The sequence below is a fragment of the Electrona antarctica genome (assembly GCF_951216825.1).
Source record: "Electrona antarctica genome assembly, chromosome: 1".
Taxonomy (NCBI): domain Eukaryota; kingdom Metazoa; phylum Chordata; class Actinopteri; order Myctophiformes; family Myctophidae; genus Electrona; species Electrona antarctica.
In genome coordinates, this window is record NC_136806.1 from 34,357,370 (window position 1) to 34,375,865 (window position 18,496).

Below are 18,496 nucleotides of genomic sequence, written 5' to 3' on the forward strand. Positions count from 1 at the left end.
AAAGTAAAAAGAAATAATGTGAGACAGTACTTTTTTCCACCACTGGAACCGAGTAAAGTCAAAGCATTGAAGTTAAACCAAGTGTGGCACTGCATGCCCTCAACACAAGTTTCTTCTAGATGTTTGTGCAAGACATATAGTAATTCATATAGGAAAACTGAACATCAATATGGACCCTTCTCAAATTAGCCTGCGTACATATAAGATTATTACACAGCTTGGTTGAATGCTTGATTCTGATTGGTCAATCACCGAATTCAGCTGTGTGTTATTTCTATAGATAATGACCGCTCCGCTCCGCTCTATTACTGCTGTTTCCAACATGACAGCCATTGTGAACACACACACACACACACACATGTCATTTACAGCTAAACATTGCTAAAAAAACACATTTGATCGAGAATGAACGATACAGTACCCGGAAATGGATTCTATTTGATCAACTCACTTCCTTGTTTTCCGACAGTGCTGCTGCTGCTGGGCAGACGCCGGCCAGCGCGATACTTATGGAATACTTTCAGTACCGTAAGCAAGGAATTACATGTACCTCGTTTTGTTGTGTTTTGGGTCAATTTATTAATTTATGTATTAAGTAGCTCAGTGTAATAAGTGGGAAAATGTATGGCATTGGCTGAGTCATTGTTTATAAATCACCCTGCCGGTGATTTCTCTCTCTCTCTCTCTCTCTCTCTCTCTCTCTCTCTCTCTGTCTCTCTCTCTCTCTCACTTCTTGTCCTCCTGAGAGCTGTTTTTTCTAAGTTAATTTGTGAGCAGCATAGACAGAGTTGTATTGTTTCAGCACAGTGGTGTGTGTGAAGCCGCTTGACGCACGCTGTTCATATCGTACAAGTCACATCTGCCATACGAAGACACGACAAGGTTATTCTGCAGACCCAGTGTTTTTGCTGGGTCACTGACTTGAGTATTCCCTTTGATGTGACTCCATTGCATCGTGTCGGCCAGTAACCTCTCCTTTTAGGCCACTGTACACTGTAAAGTCGCCAGTGTTCATTTATGGAGCTATACACGGGTCCATGTGGTTCCGTTTGTACTTTGTACACACCCTGGGTTAATCCATGAAGACCCGGAACGCTTCTGTGCATGTCACCTTAGCTTTTAAAGCACTTTTAACCATGATTTGATACTTTAACAATAGCAGCTGTACGTACATTGTAAATCTGCTATTTTTTTTTAAATCTCTTTGCTTCATGGGGGTCCCTGAAACAAAACATTTTCAGATGGGTGTCAAATACATATAACTGTGGGGGTCCTTGACGTGAAAACGATTGAGCATCACTCATCATAAAGCAACATACGTTTTTCAGGAAAAATTAAAGCGCAAATAACATGCATTTTAAAACTTTAATATTTAATATCATATTGTCTATGTCCACAAGTACCACAATGTACCACAATGTCCTGAGGTGGTGGGGGTGCTGATATGCAGATTATTTAATATTTGAGTCATTATAATACTGATGCTAGATAAATTATATTATTATTTGAGGAATCATACAAAGTAGGGTGACATTGATGACATCACGATGAGGACAAAATCAGTTGAGCTGTTCCTGAGAGCAATTTCCATTAAAGCACCTATATGATATGAAAGCCTGATTGTTCAAAATTGGTTATTTGTGGGGATAGAAAATACATATGGGAGCCCCAAAAACACAAAAGAAATGGCAAAAGTTGAATTTTATGTTATAGGTCCTTTAAATTACAGAATTTAAAATACTTTTGTTTAGAATCTGGTCTCAGGTCTTAAAGGGTTAAATTAACACTGAGGATTTGACTGTGCGTGCCCACAGAGGGGGGGCCCAAGGTACTGTATAATATTTGTACGAGTCCCCTTGCAGCAGTGGGATGTTATGATTGCCTGTGTGCGGGTATAATTCTCAGCTTCATAAAGATGTGAACATGGTGGGGTCGGAGCATGCAGCGAGGTCTAGAGGTGAGCGTGCATCTGCCGTGCACGCGTGCGTGTGTACGTGCACGTATATATATATATATATATATATATATATATATATATATATATATATCCATCCATCTTCAACCGCTTATCCGTAGTCGGGTCGCGAGGGCAACAGCGAGTGTTCCAGTGTGTGTGTGTGTGTGTGTGTGTGTGTGTGTGTGTGTGTGTATATATTATATATATATATATACATATATATATATATATATATATATATGCACTGTGAGAGTGTGAACAACGCCTAGCCAAACAGATGCATTTAGACATCGTCCGTGGGAGAAGGCAAGGCGGGAGGTATTTGAGGAGTGTGTCTGAGCAGATGAACACGTGTGTCCCTCTGGGGACTGGGGAGATGAGACTCTGCACATACACTCGTACAGACAGACACACACACACACACACACACACACACACACACACACACACACACACACACACACACACACACACACACACACACACACACACACTCCAATAAAGGAGTGTATAATCAGAGTTCAGTGGAAACACACGTAAGATGATGAGCAAAGGGTGCGGCAATGACTCGGGCGACTCAGTGTCTGTTTTGGGAGCCAGAAATTCCCAGGTTTGATCCCCAATGCAGTTCTTATACCGGATTTGTAGCCGGAAGTGTCCTTGAGGATGACACTGAACCCCTAATTCCTCTGTGGTGGGAGGCTGGCTGCCATCACCGTCGGTGCATGTGTGCGTCAGTGCGAGAATGTGATGTGACGCATTATTCTATACTTTATGGATAAAGGCACTATAGAATTAGACCAGTGGTTTTCAACCAGTGGTCCTTGAGGGGGTTCCAGGTGGTCCCCAGCTAAATGATGGAGAGTTGGTAACCAAATGGACCCAAATATCTTTAACTCTTGAGAGCGTAACATTTTACACTCTCAAGAGTTACATTATTTTTAAACATATGCATTACTTACGTTAATTTACAGGGAGTCTACGCAACTAGAGAACGTAGAAGAATTATTATTTTTGAACAACGTTTGCCTGTTATCTCTCCTATGCGGTACCAACATCAATACAACATGGAAACTAAATATTTTAAGTCTTGGTTCTGAGAAATCATATCAAATGGTGGTCCGTGTCTCAAATGCAGAATAAAAAATGGGCCTTTTATTTGAAAAGGGTTGAAAACCACTGCTACTATTTACCAAAGCAAAGAATAACAGCTGTAAAGGACAGAATGTGTTTCAGCAATCCAGGGTTCTTATCTTCTGTCCGGCAGAAACCTTGTGTCTCCATATTTCATATGTTTTATGTTTTCATAAATAAATTCATAAATGCCCTGTTTTGTAGATGTTTCCGTATATGACTAAAGCTGTGATACCTGGTGTCTGCAGGCTTATACATATTTAACCAACGAACAGTATTAACAAGAGCTTGTGACTAAATATATAACTCCATTGGATTGAGTTTGTTTCTTTTCCATATCCTGGAAAGTAAAGCTGTAACAAGGACAAGGTTTCTGCCCGACAGGCATGCAGCGACAATATGAAAGAAAAAAGAGTGGCGGTACAAGAGTCAACACTTACCGCTATATACGCTTTATATAACTCATAGTGTTTGCCTCTGCGCCGCTACCATCGAAACGATGCAGGAGTAGGCAGCGAGGTTCTGAAGAAGAATGGAAGCTCAGAGGAAAAGCTTCTAGCGATGGAGGGCAGGGGGTTCAGCCATGCACGGTGAGCAAAGAGATGTGTGTGTGTGTGTGTATGTGTGTGTGGGGGTGCAGGTTGGGGGTGGGGGTTACTAATACTATGACAAAAGAAATCCGTAGACTACCATTTTTCATTGACGAAAACTAGTTGGGAACTAAATGAAAACTAAGACTAAATGTATTGATCATTTCGTCAACAAATTCAAAACTACACTAAAATGTTAGGACGGGAAGAGATCCAGTTAAATCATTTTACACTTGGTTGCATGCTGAAAATAGCAGACGCGTTGTGAGCTTGTAGATCTGCTAATTTCAGCAAGTGTAAAATCAGTCATTACGACGGCATCAAGGCCCGCCAAAATACATTTTGTGTGTTGTTGCAGCCTTTCCTGGTGGAGCTCAGAGAAACCTCCATTCGAGGGCCTGGGAGCATGCAGGAGAAAAAGAATGAATGAATGAATGAATTAATGGTTTATTTCGGTCTGAAATCATGTACAGGGTTAATTTCAACAAACTTTACAGAGAATATTTGGGCCGAAAAGGTGCATATTTATCTTGTATTATACTACAGGTAATGACAAAACAAACAATAACAAAACGTCAATACAACAGGCAGAACAAAGGAAGACATTTAGTCAAATCACACGGTGGAGATAATACATTTTATCAACCATATCATCTTTAGAATAGAATGCGGAGACCCAGAACAAGACAAGGAGGAGGCAGAGGGAGACACAGAGACATGAAAAGTGTGTACTAAGTGTGATAGAGAGAGAAAGTGCCGGAAGGAGGGGAGACACATGCAGGAAGAGGGGGGGGGGGGGGGGGTGGTGCACAAAGTGTGGGCTGGCGAGAGATAAGGAGCGAGAGAACGAGCGAGATAGTATGAGAGAGAACACAAGAGGGGGAGAGAGAGAGAGAGAGAGGCAGTCCCGTCCATCGCCCCCTCAGCCCGGTGACAGTGCCAGGAGAGGAGAGCCGGGCTGCCTGCAGCCACCCACAGAGCAACAGTATCCAGGGGAGCCCTGCTTCTGCCTCCTACACCTCATCCAATACCAGCCATGGTGCCTTCCCTCCCACCACCCTTCTTCCCTTATTACCTCACCCACACACTCACTCACATCACGCTCACAGAACTTTCCATGCACACAGGCAGACGGGCTGATTAGTTATTAGCGATTGGAAAGAATTTGCAAATGAGCGATACACATGGTGTCATATATGTACGGTACACCGTGCGGTGGTTTCCTTTGGCATTTTACAAAGCGGCTGCCATGTTGAATGCCTCTTGGAGCAGGGTTCTGTGTTCATTAGTTTCAGCTAGTTTCAGCACTGTGGACAGTTCCGCAACAGATGTACATGTAAAAGAGCACTAAATATAGCCAGGGAGCCAGTCACCCAAAATGTGAGAGGACCTAGCTGTTATGTCATGACATACTTTTTATTTGTGTTTTTTTGAGTGGTGCAACCACTCCCTTACTGAGCTATGTGTGTGGGTGGGTGGGTGGGTGGCTGGCTGGGTGCGTCTGAGCACGAAAACAGCATGGTTGGGTTTTTTTCACCACCTGTGCGCAACCTAACACACACACAAACACACACGCACATATTAACTGTATATATGGTGATTTTGGGTGTGCCAGTACAGTGACAGTACAGTAGAGGGTATACAGTAGAGGGACCCCCACATGGTAACCCACATGTCATTTCACAACCGTTTCGGACGTGGGGCGGCTCGCCGGAAACGGGCCAGCACCCTGGGTGCGTTCCTGTGGGTCTGGAACCCCCCCCCCCCCCCCCCGGGGACCCCCACACAGAGTTGCACCACTCACTTCACACAGGTGTGATTTTTCTATTAATTTGGTCATTAAGGTCCACAGAATGAGAGGTCTGCTCTGCCGGAAACATTGTGAAAAAGAAAGTTATGGCCATTTTTTTATACCACACCGGCATAGACAGCCAATATAAGGCAAACATTTCCAAGTTTCATCATGCTTTAAGTAGCATGTGACATGTCAAACTAGATTCTGAATCCATTCCAAGAATTAGTTTTGCACAAAAAACACTCCTTGGCCTAAAAACGGCCATAGCCGTCATCACAAATGTGATGAGGTCAGCACATTTGGGCACATTGGGGCAAGTGGCTATGGCCAAATTTAGGCCAAGGAGTGTTTTCCGTGCAAAACTAATGCTTGGAATGGATTCAGAATCATGAAAACCCCTAATTTGGCATGTCACATGCTACTTAAAGTATATTGGTTGTCTATGGTGTGGTATACAAAACTTTTCGCGATGTTTCTGGCAGAGCAGACCTCTCATTCTGTGGTCCTTAATGACCATGAGTGAATAGAAAAGAAGTGAGGGGCGCTAATATATTAAAGTCTAACTCATGTTGATTAGGTGATGTAATGGTGATGTAAAACAAACGGTGCCAACACAAACATTAAATTCTCTTCATTGTCAATGGCGTTTTTAAAACAAACATTGAACTAAAAACAAACATTAAACCTGAAGCCCCTCAAAAACACAAGTATGTCATGACATCACAGGTTAATCACTATTCCTTGAGCTTTTGGGCCGGTGGCTCCCCGTGTAAATAGCACTGAAAGTGGCTTCTTAGCCCCGTAATCATGGGGGAGCATCTGTTGGTGCTCTAGTCTAGTATATTGCACCTATTTTAAAGGTGCTCAATCATATATCACAGAAATACGTAAATATGTACGGAATTGCAATTACATACATGACTATAAAACCCAAACAATCCGTACATACTGTATATGACACTGACATCCTCCCCATAGACAATGACAGAGGGGCGCCATCTCTACCGAACTGGAGCCACGGGAGACACCACCGAGTGGCCCTAAAGGGGCGAGAGTTGCCGTGTCGAGCGTTGCAAAGTGCGGTAGAGCCGACTCAGCCCCGTCCGAGTTATAACCCGATATGGACAGAATAGTAAATAATGTCGAACCCGAACTCACCCAGCCCGAATCAGCCATGGTGAAATAGCAATTCCGTACTAGTGAAAGCCACACCTCCGTCCTCCCACCATACCTGATGAACATGTTTTAGGGTGGAAAAAAATCACGGCACTCCATCTATAAGCAACCATCTGTTGCACATGGGTTTAAACGTATAAGCATCTATATAGAAAATAATTTCTCAAAAGCGATTTCTCGGTGCGCTATGCACGTATGTGCACCCATATGAATCTGCATATGTAATCCCAGCTCAACATAAGTGCCTCATTTGACCTGTGCCATAGCAGATAGCCGGCTCTTGTCTCGGTTTGCGTGGGTTTTGTAGCACAGTAGAGATATCAGATCGCCCCACCCCCCCGGTACACATGGCAAAACGACACAGAATTAAAGCCCTATGTCTGTGCCCTTGGGTTGTAGATCACAATACACTGGTGGGAGGGGGGGGGGATACATAAAAGTGATATTGACTGGAAGAAAAGAAAGGGCGGACAGAACAAGAGACACAACACGAGAATGATGTGTTTTTGTTGCAGCCAGAGAGGGCACACACACACACACACACACACACACACACACACACACACACGTCTCTCACACAAACACACACACACACACACACACACACACACACACACGTCTCTCACACACACACACACACACACGTCTCACACACACGTCACTCACACACACACACACACACACACACACACACACACACACACACACACACACACACACACACACACACACACACACACACACACACACACACACAGGCAGGCAGTGGTGCAGTGAGTGGGTGGAGGTTAGCCCCTGGGCTTTCCCCAGAAACCAGAAGCGTTGTTTCCAAAGCAAACACACAGAGGTACACAAAGGGCGTCCCCTGTGCTCCCAAAGCCTGACGTATAGCCTATGTATTCTGTACAAAGACATGTGTCGCCTCCATGAAAGAACCGATCGACAAGCTAAGAACGCGTCACGCGGCAATGCACTGTATAGCTTGTAGATCTGTTCTTTTAGGGAGGCGACACAGAGGATAAATTAAGCTCAACAGCTGCGAGGCTGCTATCACAGTGCCACCAGAACACATAACAACAACACATTGGTGGTAGATAGCATGCAGGTATACGCATCTATAATTCACAGCCCGTATATTCTGCTGTGTTGCTTAATGGACACAGACACAAACAATATGTATGGGTCCTCTGGGTTAAGCTTTGTCTTGTAGCCTACAGTATAGTGTTACACTGTTTCCAAACCACTGGGTCGGGACCCATTTGCACTGAAGAGCGATATACATGATGCACTGAAGAGCCATATACATGATGCACTGAAGAGCATTTATTCTGGATTTTGGTTTTATAATTAACATGTACACGATTTTTTATTTTTTGGATATTTCTTTGAATCTGTGTCCATAGAGTACTGGGCCGGTCACCATGGGTTTACAAAGCGGCGTTCATGTGGTTGCTTTGCGGAAACAAAGTCACGCACATGCAAGGCAGGGAAACCCATTAATGTCAAATTATTGATGTAATATTTATGAAGCCATATCAAGAGAGCCTTGTTTTCATTATTCACAACAGCAGCAGCAGCTGTGTGTGTGTGTGTGTGTGTGTGTGTGTGTGTGTGTGTGTGTGTGTGTGTGTGTGTGTGTGTGTGTGTGTGTGTGTGTGTGTGTGTGTGTGTGTGTGTGTGTGTGTGTGTGTGTGTGTGTGTGTGTGCGTGTGTGTGTGTGTGTGTGTGTGTGCGACTGCGTGCGACTGCGTGTGTGCGTACGTTTCAGATTCAGATTCAGATTCATCATTCAGATACCTTTATTTGCCATTGTGTAAAACACATAGGAATGCGTGTGTGCATTCTTTATTCCTTTTTTCACATGCCACAGACGAATAACAGTCTAAGTCCACACTATTGATCCATAATGTATAATGCGTGCGTGCGTGCGTGCGTGCGTGCGTGCGTGCGTGCGTGCGTGCGTGCGTGCGTGCGTGCGCGCGCGTGCGTGTACGTGGAAAAGGGCTTCCCTGATGCCCTGTAACCCAACAGGATCGAGGTCAAAACAGCGACCGCGGGCTGGTGAGATGTCGTCGGTCTCGCGGGATGTCGATCGCAAATCCCATCTGTCGGCGATAGACCTGTCGGTGGAACAGTGAAACGGATGCCACTGTTACATAAACAGACACTTAAAAGATATGTGTGTACGGCAAAGCACACGCACGCACATGCTCCAACTGTAGGCCCTCACAGTACATGGGTGTGTCCAGCTTTGAGGGTCTGTGTAAACACAAACATTGAATGCCATTGACAATGATTCAATGAATGGCATAGCTTTTAGTGTTTGTGTAAACACAAACATTGTTTAAACACAAACATTGAAGACGAAGGTAAATTGAGATTGGCCGGAATGATATGATGTATGATGACGGATGATAAGAGCGCCCCTGCACTTCACATGGGTGTGATTTTTATTTATTGCGAATGCAGTGAGCAGCTTACTATGGAAGCCAGCTCTGTCTGTCTGTCTGTCTGTCTGTCTGTCTGTCTGTCTGTCTGTCTGTCTGTCTGTCTGTCTGTCTGTCTGTCTGTCTGTACGTGTGTCACACTGTGACACCACCAGCCCGCCACCAGAGGGCGCAGCTGTATCACACACAAAAAATACACACGCACACACGCACACACACACACACACACACACACACACACACACACACACACACACACACACACACACACACACACACACTGTGGCCGCTATGGATGACCCCATATTCTATATTGACTCACCCTTCCTGGTGCGTGCGTGCGTGCGTGCGTGCGTGCGTGCGTGCGTGCGTGCGTGCGTGCGTGCGTGCGTGCGTGCGTGCGTGCGTGCGTGCGTGCCTCTGTGTTTTCCCTCTGTGCCCTGTAAGATCTTGTTGTAAGCAACTGTCAGGATTCGCCAGTGTCTCGTTCACCCCTAAGCTAAGCAGGGTTTCCTCGCCCGCTTTGTTTTCAAGCTGCATGTATTCATTTTGTACACAGTAAAAGTTAAAGCTACAATAGAGATTTTTGAGGGGCGTTCCTATATGTCCAGCAGCTTTTAGTGTGTGTGCAAACACAAACTTTGTCCTAACCCAAACATTAAATTCCATTGACAATGAATGGACAATTGTGAATGTTTGTGTAAACACAAACATTGTGTAACACAAACATTGAAGACGAAAGTCACTAAGGACGCAACTTGTGATTGGCCGGAATGAGATGATATGATGATAAGAGCACCCCTCACTTCACATGGGTATGTGATTTTTATGAATGAAACGTGATTTTCTTCTTCTTCTTCTTCTTCTTCTTCTTCGTCTTCGTCTTCGTCTTCGTCTTCGTCTTCTTCTTCTTCTTCTTCTTCTTCGTCTTCTTCTTCTTCTTCTTCTTCTGTCTATGATGTCTATGATTCTATGATTCTGTCTATGATCATGATTCTATGATTCTGTCTATGATGTCTATGATTCTGTCTATGATGTCTATGATTCTATGATTCTATGATGTCTATGATTATATGATTCTGTCTATGATTCTATGATTCTGTCTATGATGTCTATGATTCTGTCTATGATGTCTGTCTATGATGTCTATGATTCTGTCTATGATTCTGTCTATGATGTCTGTCTATGATTCTGTCTATGATTCTGTCTATGATTCTGTCTATGATGTCTATGATTCTGTCTATGATGTCTATGATTCTATGATTCTGTCTATGATGTCTGTCTATGATTCTGTCTATGATTCTGTCTATGATGTCTATGATTCTATGATTCTGTCTATGATGTCTGTCTATGATTCTGTCTATGATTCTATGATTCTGTCTATGATTCTATGATTCTGTCTATGATGTCTATGATTCTGTCTATGATGTCTATGATTCTGTCTATGATGTCTATGATTCTATGATTCTGTCTATGATTCTATGATTCTGTCTATGATGTCTGTCTATGATTCTGTCTATGATTCTATGATTCTGTCTATGATTCTATGATTCTGTCTATGATGTATATGATTCTGTCTATGATTCTATGATTCTGTCTATGATGTCTGTCTATGATTCTGTCTATGATTCTATGATTCTGTCTATGATGTCTATGATTCTGTCTATGATTCTATATGATTCTATCTATGATGTCTATGATTCTGTCTATGATGTCTATGATTCTGTCTATGATTCTATGATTCTGTCTATGATTCTATGATGTCTATGATTCTATGATTCTGTCTATGATTCTATGATTCTGTCTATGATTCTATGATGTCTATGATTCTATGATTCTGTCTATGATTCTATGATGTCTATGATTCTATGATTCTGTCTATGATTCTATGATTCTGTCTATGATTCTATGATGTCTATGATTCTATGATTCTGTCTATGATGTCTATGATTCTATGATGTCTATGATTCTATGATTCTGTCTATGATTCTATGATTCTGTCTATGATTCTTTGATTCTGTCTATGATGTCTATGATTCTGTCTATGATGTCTGTCTATGATGTCTGTCTATGATGTCTATGATTCTGTCTATGATTCTGTCTATGATTCTGTCTATGATTCTGTCTATGATTCTGTCTATGATTCTGTCTATGATTCTATGATTCTGTCTATGATGTCTATGATTCTGTCTATGATGTCTATGATTCTATGATTCTGTCTATGATGTCTGTCTATGATTCTGTCTATGATTCTATGATTATGTCTATGATGTCTATGATTCTGTCTATGATGTCTATGATTCTATGATTCTGTCTATGATTCTATGATTCTGTCTATGATGTCTGTCTATGATTCTGTCTATGATTCTATGATTCTGTCTATGATTCTATGATTCTGTCTATGATTCTGTCTATGATGTATATGATTATGTCTATGATGTCTATGATTCTGTCTATGATGTCTGTCTATGATTCTGTCTATGATGTCTATGATTCTATGATTCTGTCTATGATTCTATGATTCTGTCTATGATGTCTGTCTATGATTCTGTCTATGATTCTATGATTCTGTCTATGATTCTATGATTCTGTATATGATTCTGTCTATGATTCTATGATTCTGTCTATGATGTCTGTCTATGATTCTGTCTATGATGTCTATGATTCTGTCTATGATTCTGTCTATGATTCTGTCTATGATTCTATGATGTCTATGATTCTATGATTCTGTCTATGATTCTATGATTCTGTCTATGATTCTATGATGTCTATGATTCTGTCTATGATTCTATGATTCTGTCTATGATTCTATGATGTCTATGATTCTATGATTCTGTCTATGATTCTATGATTCTGTCTATGATTCTATGATTCTGTCTATGATGTCAGGTTTTTTCAGAAACACAGGGTTTTTTAACAGGTTTTTTCAGAAACACAGGTTTTTTCAGAAACACAGGTTTATTCAGAAAAACAGTTTTTTTTCAGAAAAAGGTTTTTTCATGGGTTTTTCATGGGTTTTTTCATGGGTTTTTCAAAATCATGGGTTTTTCAAAAACATGGGTTTTTCAAAAACATGGGTTTTTCAAAAACATGGGTTTTTCAAAAACATGGGTTTTTCAAAAACATGCAAAAACATGGGTTTTTCAAAAACATGTTTTTTTCAAAAACCCATGTTTTTAGCCCCCCTTCCTATATGTCCTATATGTCCAGCAGCTTTTAGTGTGTGTGCAAACACAAACTTTGTCCTAACCCAAACATTAAATTCCATTGACAATGAATGGACAATTGTGAATGTTTGTGTAAACACAAACATTGTGTAACACAAACATTGAAGACGAAAGTCACTGAGGACGCAACTTGTGATTGGCCGGAATGAGATGATATGATGATAAGAGCACCCCTCACTTCACATGGGTATGTGATTTTTATGAATGAAACGTGATTTTCTTCTTCTTCTTCGTCTTCTTCTTCTTCTTTTTCTTCTTCTTCGTCTTCTTCTTCTTCTTCTTCTTCTTCTTCTGTCTATGATGTCTATGATTCTATGATTCTGTCTATGATCATGATTCTATGATTCTGTCTATGATGTCTATGATTCTGTCTATGATGTCTATGATGTCTATGATTCTATGATGTCTATGATTCTATGATTATGTCTATGATTCTATGATTCTATGATTCTGTATATGATGTCTGTCTATGATGTCTATGAGTCTGTCTATGATGTCTGTCTATGATTCTGTCTATGATTCTATGATTCTGTCTATGATGTATATGATTCTGTCTATGATGTCTGTCTATGATTCTGTCTATGATTCTATGATTCTGTCTATGATTCTATGATTCTGTCTATGATTCTATGATTCTGTCTATGATTATATGATTCTGTCTATGATTCTGTCTATGATTCTATGATTCTGTCTATGATGTATGTCTATGATTCTGTCTATGATTCTATGATTCTGTCTATGATGTATATGATTCTGTCTATGATTCTATGATTCTGTATATGATTCTGTCTATGATGTATATGATTCTGTCTATGATGTCTGTCTATGATTCTGTCTATGATTCTATGATTCTGTCTATGATTCTGTCTATGATTCTATGATTCTGTCTATGATGTCTATGATTCTGTCTATGATGTCTATGATTCTGTCTATGATTCTATGATTCTATGATGTCTATGATTCTATGATTCTGTCTATGATTCTATGATTCTGTCTATGATTCTATGATTATGTCTATGATTCTATGATGTCTATGATTCTATGATTCTGTCTATGATTCTATGATTCTGTCTATGATTCTATGACGTCTATGATTCTATGATTCTGTCTATGATTCTATGATTCTGTCTATGATTCTATGATTCTGTCTATGATGTCAGGTTTTTTCAGAAACACAGGGTTTTTTCACAGGTTTTTTAAGAAACACAGGTTTTTTCAGAAACACAGGTTTTTTTCAGAAACAGGTTTTTTCATGGGGTTTTTCATGGGGTTTTCAAAATCATGGGGTTTTCAAAAACATGGGGTTTTCAAAAACATGGGGTTTCCAAAAACATGGGTTTTTCAGAAACGGGTTTTGATGTGCTACGGGCCATGATGTAGTCTGAAAAGGTGGGTTTTCAGACTACAGCGGAAGATTCATTCATCAAATTTAGAGGCCCTCATCTATGGAATTCCCTAGATGCTTCACTTAAATCCTCATTATCCTTTCCAATATTCAAGAAACATCTAAAGAAATATCTTATTTCTCCCTTTCTGTAGATTACATGATTTACTTTGATGTGTTATATTTTCTTTTGTCTGTTTGTTGTTGTATTGTTTATTTCCCCTTTTTGTGCAGTCCCAATTTATAGACTTTTGTATTGTTCTTAATTAACTTTTAATCTGCTTAATCAATGACCTCCTCCATACAGGAAAGGATTCCAAATAAGCCAGCTGGCTTCTTGCATTGTATTTTTGTTCTTTGTATTGTTTATTTTTGAGTGGTGTAAACCACTCCTACAACTGGCTTTTGTGTGCAGAAAAAATGAGCATGGTTGCTATGTTCAAAATAATTTCTGACGTAATTAAATCACACCCGGGTGAACTGGATGACTGTAGCAACCATGCTCATTTTCTCTGCACAAAAAAAGCCAGTTGTGAAATCACATCCGGGTGTGATTTCATTACGTCAGACATTACGTCAGACCACAGCTGATCATGCTATATAAAACCTTACAATGCAATAATGCTTGCATCATGCATTTTCTGACTGTAATTCTGACTGTAATGCAACGCCTTGAAACGGAGGATTGACTCGACGCATCTAATCGCGACGTCGTCGACTTCCAGATCAAACTTGTTCGCCATGAGCTGACGTTGCTGAAATATCCACCGGAGATCGCCAGCCCCGTAAACACAGACTTCTCTCCTAACCCTGGACGTGCACGGAGGGTACGCGGCGCCCCGCGTCACGTCACCAGCGTGGTCCTCCCAGTGCACCAGGCGAGCGATGGCGTTCATCTCGGACGTGTGGTACAGCCTGTGGGCCGGCAACGACCCCGGAACGGAGCTCATCCTGTTCAGAGTGGCCCACAGATGCTCGTCTGGACTGAACGTGTCCTCGGACCACTCCATGAAACGCCGAACCTCCTCGTTGTCCAGCACGTGTGTCACAAAGTCTCTGGTGACCGCAAAGTAAGCACTGCCTGTGAACATTGGCTCGATCGGCGGGGGGCTCTTCCTGTATCCCGTATCGGTCATGATAGCACCGGCGACTTTGTGACGCTTCTGCCAGCGACGCTTCTTGAAGTCCAACACGTCCTCGGACTCCAGGCTGTTTTTCCCGTTGAGCAGCTTCAACGCCTGAACCATTTCCGCGTTGGTCTTGATGGGGAGGTCTGCGCCGCAGGTGTTGAGCAGATACCTCCACCGGACGGGGGATTCCACCAGGTCCTTCATGCAGTTCAGATCGGCTTGCACTCGAGACCAGGTCGCGTAAACGACTCTCTCCAGTTTGCTGGCGACGAACACGTTGGGGAAACAGGACACGATCGCCCTCACGGCCTCCAGGAACCCCTCCGGCGACTTTGCGTCTACGTGGACACAGTAGACGTTCTGTGGATGATAGACGGCACGCAGCAGTCGCTCGAACAACTCGACGTCTGCGTGAACGACCATGGAGTAGGCGATGGGGAAGTCTCTCTCCTCGAAGCTGAGCGGCGCCGTGACAAACCCTCTCTCCTCGACGTAAGCAGTGCAGTCCTTTGTCGCGTCGAGGTAGAAGTCCTCCGACAGTCTCGCCTTAGAGCCCAGGAGTCCAGCGACTATATCCATCCTTCCCACCATGTCTCCCCGGACAATGGCCGAGCAGATCGGCAGGTCCTCGACATACTCCTTTGGTACTCGCTGGCCGGTCACCGAGGGCCACTCGGAGGCGGAATCTATCGGACGCGACAGTGGGTCCCACGTCATGTCAACGAATTCGTTCGTTGACCGGCTCCAAGAGTCGAATCCAATGACGTGGGACCCACTGTCGCGTCCGATAGATACAGCCGACCTGTGGCAAAGAAACCAGGCCAGTGCCAGTACAATACCTATAAAGGCCAAGTGTATTTTGCGGGGCACTGGAAACATCTTTCTCTGGTCCTCCTGGTTTGCTTTGGGTCTACCGCTGTGAGCCCGTCCAGGCTAGGGTCGTGCACTGAAAATAGCCGGAAAGATGCTTGCCCGCTAAAGACTGGAAGGCTTAATGAGTGAGTTAATGGGACGAGCGTCTGGTTGGAGAGTTCTTCAAAACATTCAGCAGATATTAAACTTCAAAGACTTAGCAGCAGTGGTCAGTAGATAACAATTAGGTTATTAGTTTATATCCCATTGCTGAGATGTCTACATAATCCCGCTGATGTCACTACGTCCACGTTTGTCCTTTTACGGAGATTCCGTAGTATCTATGCCCATACGTGGTGTATCGTATACTGCTGGACAACATAGATATAGTTGTTCTGGGGGTCGTGTGTGTGTAAGCCTATAGCCACCCCCCTTTTTGTTCACATAGTAAAGTTCATGGGATTACAAGTTAAATAGTTCAAAAGATAAAAGTGCATATGCATATAAGTGTATTTCATTTTGTCATATTATTGAGTGGTGCAAACCACTCCAACAACTGGCTTTGTACCCGTGTACCCATGTTTGTACCAAAATAATTAGCATGGTTGCTATGGTTAGTATGTGACGTCACTGACATCAATAACAATAAATGTGTAGTTGCACGACTCAGTTCACACGGGTGTGATTTTTCTAATGTCAATGTCTCTTCAGAAGGGGGAGCACATGACAGACGCTGTCGCCTGCAGGATCAACGACAGGTCTGCTCCAGATATGTGGCCCATGGTGACACCCCCACATAGGGATGGAGCTCGATAACTGATACCCGAAAAAACCTGATAACAAGCTTATTGAGTACCCGTTATTAATAAGATTTGGGCTTATCAAGCCTGTTATCGAGCATACAAAAATGTAATCATCCATTCTGGCACAAACATGTCGGTCTAAAAGTGTATACTGCCAACCAGCGCTGCCCGGGTAAACAAAATGACACTTTTAAAGTGACTGTACACATATTAACCAGTTTCTTTAATATTATTTTATTGGTAAAAAGGTAAATTGCCTTCCGTCTGTTAGAAACCACTGTATTTGATGGCTCTATAGTAAAATATACTGGTTCTGTTCAGAATTTATTGTCTCCCATCTTTCCACAAAATACACTGACACCACGCTAGACAGGAACGCCCAAAAACGTCACATCCGGGGTAAGAATTTACCCCGGAATCTTCTATGGCTGCCAATGCAACTTGGTCCAATCCTTAATCACATACGGACAAACATCTATGCCGATGCTATCTAACTTGCGGAGGTAGCGTGCCTTGTCCACGGGCAGAACAGATCTTTCAACGTATGGCATTGCAAATACGTTTGATAATCGCTACTCTGCTCAATATTGTTTTGAAAATGCCGCAAATTGCATTGCAGTGAACGAGCGAAAATCACAACTTCCCCCGTTTGTGGGCGGAGTCACAGTTTGAGGCGCTGTTTACGCGCCATGGTGTCAGTGTATAATAGAAAATGCTCGATAGTGGGCTCGATAAGCCTGATCGATAAGGTGCTCGTTATCAATAAAACTTAACGAGCTCCATCCCTAACGACGACACTGTCGCGTCACTGAGGGCATGTGTCTCTTCCTGTTTTTGAGTGGTGCAAACCACTCCAATAACCAGCTTTGTCTGTATCTATGTTTCTATGTATGTGTGTACCTGTACGTGGGGCCCAAAAGAATGAGCATGGTTACTATGGTCACTGACATTACGTCAGACCACAGCTGATCAGGCTATATAAGACCTTGCACCACTCAGTTCACACGGGTGTGATTTTTTATACTATGTGCTAAATAAATAAACCTAAACCTAAATATATATAGGGGATAAACTCAACACACAATGCCTAACAGCACCGACTGGCGTATGTCCTTATTTGGACATATAGGCCATCGGCCCACCACAGACACCTCCACAACTTTACCTTTAACTCATTTACCCCCGTCATTACGATGTAGTGGACGAAAAGGAACTCACAGTTTGCCAGCCGTTGACTTCAACGTTAGACGGTCTTAAGTCGAAAGCGGTTTTGACCGGAAACTGTGAGTCAGGAAGTGAAAATCTGCTATGTAACATGTCCTGCGATTGTCATTTAATTCACCCAAAACATATCCTTTTGTAAACGAGGATCATATGGTTTAGAGAAATGAGCCGCAAATCAAGCTTGTTTTTGGTCCAAAAAGAAGAATCTGAGATATACGATTCTAAAAACGCCATAGATAGCATAGAGTTTTTTTTGAGTGGTGTAAACCACTCCTACAACTGGCTTTGTTTGTGCGCAAAAAATGAGCATGGTTGCTACGGTCACCCAGTTCACCCGGGTGTGATTTCATTACGTTTCACAATTTCATTGTGATTTCATTACGTCAGACATTACATCAGACCACAGCTGATCAGACCCTACACCACTCAGTTCACACGGGTGTGATTTTTTTCCAACAGACTGCTACCAGAGTGTTATGAGGGTGTAGAGGACACAGTTGTGAACCATAATCAATTGATATTAAAAAAAATCACACCCGTGTGAACTGAGTGGTGCAAGGTCTTATATAGCCTGATCAGCTGTGGTCTGACGTAATGTCAGTGACCATAGTAACCATGCTCATTCTTTTGAGGGACAGGTACACAAACACACACACACGGGTACTAACAAAGCCAGTTGTTGGAGTGGTTTACACCACTCAACTAGTGGGTTGTTGTTGCAACTTTCTGGCTGCAATGCAATGCTATCCCATTGGCAGAGCTATCCTATTGGCTGAG

At 42.4% G+C, this 18,496-nt stretch overlaps 1 protein-coding gene across 1 annotated transcript in view; it reads right to left on the reverse strand.

The window, feature by feature from the left end:
• LOC306920124 (beta-1,3-galactosyl-O-glycosyl-glycoprotein beta-1,6-N-acetylglucosaminyltransferase 3-like) overlaps positions 1-15,557 on the reverse strand; it is a gene marked incomplete at both ends in the record, with an annotated part of 16,475 nt that extends 918 nt beyond the window's left edge. The window contains one exon of the mRNA XM_079496752.1: positions 14,369-15,557. Within this exon, the coding sequence (XP_079352878.1) occupies positions 14,369-15,557 (1,189 nt within the window). The remainder of the gene's footprint in view (positions 1-14,368) is intronic.
• Between the last annotated feature and the right edge of the window lie 2,939 nt (positions 15,558-18,496).